The 2501-nt window shown below is 41.6% G+C and overlaps 1 protein-coding gene across 1 annotated transcript in view; it reads left to right on the top strand.

Moving 5' to 3' along the window:
- The first annotated feature begins 479 nt into the window (after window positions 1-479).
- pnp4a (purine nucleoside phosphorylase 4a) overlaps window positions 480-2501 on the top strand; it is a 53272-nt gene continuing 51250 nt past the window's right edge. Inside the window, 1 exon segment of the mRNA XM_087994605.1 lies at window positions 480-639. Within this exon segment, the coding sequence (XP_087850731.1) occupies window positions 611-639 (29 nt within the window). The 5' untranslated portion in view covers window positions 480-610.

Raw genomic sequence — 2501 nt, 5'->3', positions numbered from 1 at the left:
AACGACTCTAAATTGCGGCTTTGATTTTTTGCCAAGAGTTGCTATCTCTTTCAAACGTAAGCTGTACCTGTTCTTTCAGGTCTTTTGAATTCAGGTCGGGGTTGCAATCATCCTGCTTGCACCATTCCACTAAACCGTATGAGTTAGAATCTTAGCTGGGATCTAATTCAGAGATCCGAAATAAATTCAGCAGTTTCAAATTATATTCTCCAACTTTATGGTACAGAGTTTCCGTCTTTTGTGTTACAACTCACGAAAGTTGTGAGGCTGTGGTCATACACAGTTAATCAATTTCTTGGCTGAATATATTTCCTATCCAGAAGAATTAATTATCACATTTCGCAATAAATCCCTCCGCCTTAATGCCCATCAATCATGTTTTTACAACAGCGTACATCAACCAATCGCGTATCACGGTAAGGTGCAGTCTTGGAATTTATCATTTCCTTTTTGTGTACGGTTTGAAAGTCTGTCATTGAGCCGACGAGGGCATAGACTGCAAACAGGGTCCGCACCGAGTACAACACCTGTGAAAAATAAAATCGACGGAAAGTATCTTCCAAGAGCTAAAAAAAAAGACCTGTTTTTATTTGTCTCGGTATTTGAAAGGATGTCAAATCTTTTTAAACAGCAGATTTGGTAAGTTGTTAAAGTTGCGGTGTTAATGAAAAGGCAGTGCGGACATTCAAGGCCGGTTAGGGAATATACTGAGGCACAAATCACATCGTACAAAAGGCACAAATACTTTACAAACTAGAAATGGTACACTCAGCAGCGTGGCTTCTAAGCCTTATTGATCTAAGACCAATTGCGCTTGTCAGTATAAATAACCGCACTCTAAAGTCAGTTATTAGTTAATTGCTGGATATCATGACATGCAGTATGTTCCTGGCTGGGCATGCAGCCTTTATCCTCAGGGGCATGGGTTCAGGAACCACCCAGAATAACTTGGAAGTTTACTTTTTTAAGAGGGGCTTGCATAAAAACATCTCTGAACAGGCTGATTAGAAAATAGGTTAAATGAAAAGAAAATATTAGAGGGCACTTGTGGTGCAGTGGTAGTGTCGCTACCCCTGAACAGAGAACCCCAACTCAAGTCCCACTGGCTTCAGAGGTCTCTGAACAGGTTGATTAAAACGTAGGTAAATGAAAAAGGAGGGCACAATTGTAGAGGGCTCGTGGTGGTACAGTGGAAATACCTCTACCTTCCTGGGCCTCGAGTCCCACTTGCTCCAGAGACATATAGACCATTTCTAAACAGATTGATTAGGAAATAAAATTAATTTTTAAAATGCAATATTACGTGTATTGACTAATCAAAGGGTTGGCAATGTAATACGGAGATGAGGAGGAATTTCTTCTCTCTGACCTCAGTGACTCTTTGAAACTCCGAGCCACAGAGAGCTGTGGGGGCCGAGTCCTTGTGTGTGTTTTAAGGCTGAGATAGATTCTTGGTCAGTTGGGGAATCAAGGGTTACATGGAAAGGGACGGGAAAGTAGACAGGAGGAATATCAAACCAGCCATGCTCCTGTTGAATGGTGGGCAGACTTGTGGGGCTTCTGGATCAGTAGTGCTGGAAGAGTACAGCAATTCAGGCAGCATCCAACGAGCAGCGAAATCAACGTTTCGGGCAACGTGCCATGCTCCTGTTGAATGGTGGGCAGACTTGTGGGGCTTCTGGATCAGTAGTGCTGGAAGAGTACAGCAATTCAGGCAGCATCCAACGAGCAGCGAAATCAACGTTTCGGGCAACGTTTCAGGAATAAAAGGGCTGCATTGCCTATTCCAGTTCCTACTTCTTGTGGTTTCATGGTCTTAGAAATAATTGACTGAAACCAGTAGATATTGACCAAAAAGGACACTGCTGGATATATGAAGCTAAAGTTGGACAATAGTGTTGAGGTATGGGTTAGTCACTAATTTATTGAATGATTGAGCAGGCCTGAGGACTGAATGGTCAACGCCAGCTCTGAAGCTGGGAGAACATTAGTGTACATCATGTTCCATTAGGCGAAAGTGAGGACTGCAGATGCTGGACACTAGAGTCAAGAGTGTGGTGCTGGAAAAGTACAGCAGGTCAGGCAGCATCCAAGGAGTCAATGTTTCGGGCAAAAGCCCTCTTCATCATGTTCCATTATGCTACTTACCTTTAAACAACAAAAACTGGCAGCTGCAAAGTAGTATTTCAATTGATTTTCTCTCAATGGACAATGAATGTGAAAGCATGTACTTGCAAACCCATCAGTATTGTCCTGTTTGTAATTTTAAATGACAATATTATGGGCTGGGTTTTGAAAAGAGGACAGAAACAGAATTTGGGTATTGCTTTGCAACTCCGAGATGCCATGGCACGAACCAACTGCCAAATTGTCTTATAGTTGTTGCAGAAAATACAAGGTTATAAAATAAAAGGACTTGATATATTAGATTAGATTAGATTACATTACAGTATTACATATTCTGTGGGGGATACCACAAGGAATGTTTATCTTTTAATATT

This window comes from Chiloscyllium plagiosum, unplaced genomic scaffold (genome assembly GCF_037043375.1).
Source record: "Chiloscyllium plagiosum isolate Xiang-an unplaced genomic scaffold, Cpla_swu_hap1 HiC_scaffold_15, whole genome shotgun sequence".
NCBI lineage: Eukaryota > Metazoa > Chordata > Chondrichthyes > Orectolobiformes > Hemiscylliidae > Chiloscyllium > Chiloscyllium plagiosum.
The sequence above is the reverse complement of the archived record's forward strand: the minus strand, read 5'-3'. Positions and strand labels throughout refer to the sequence as shown.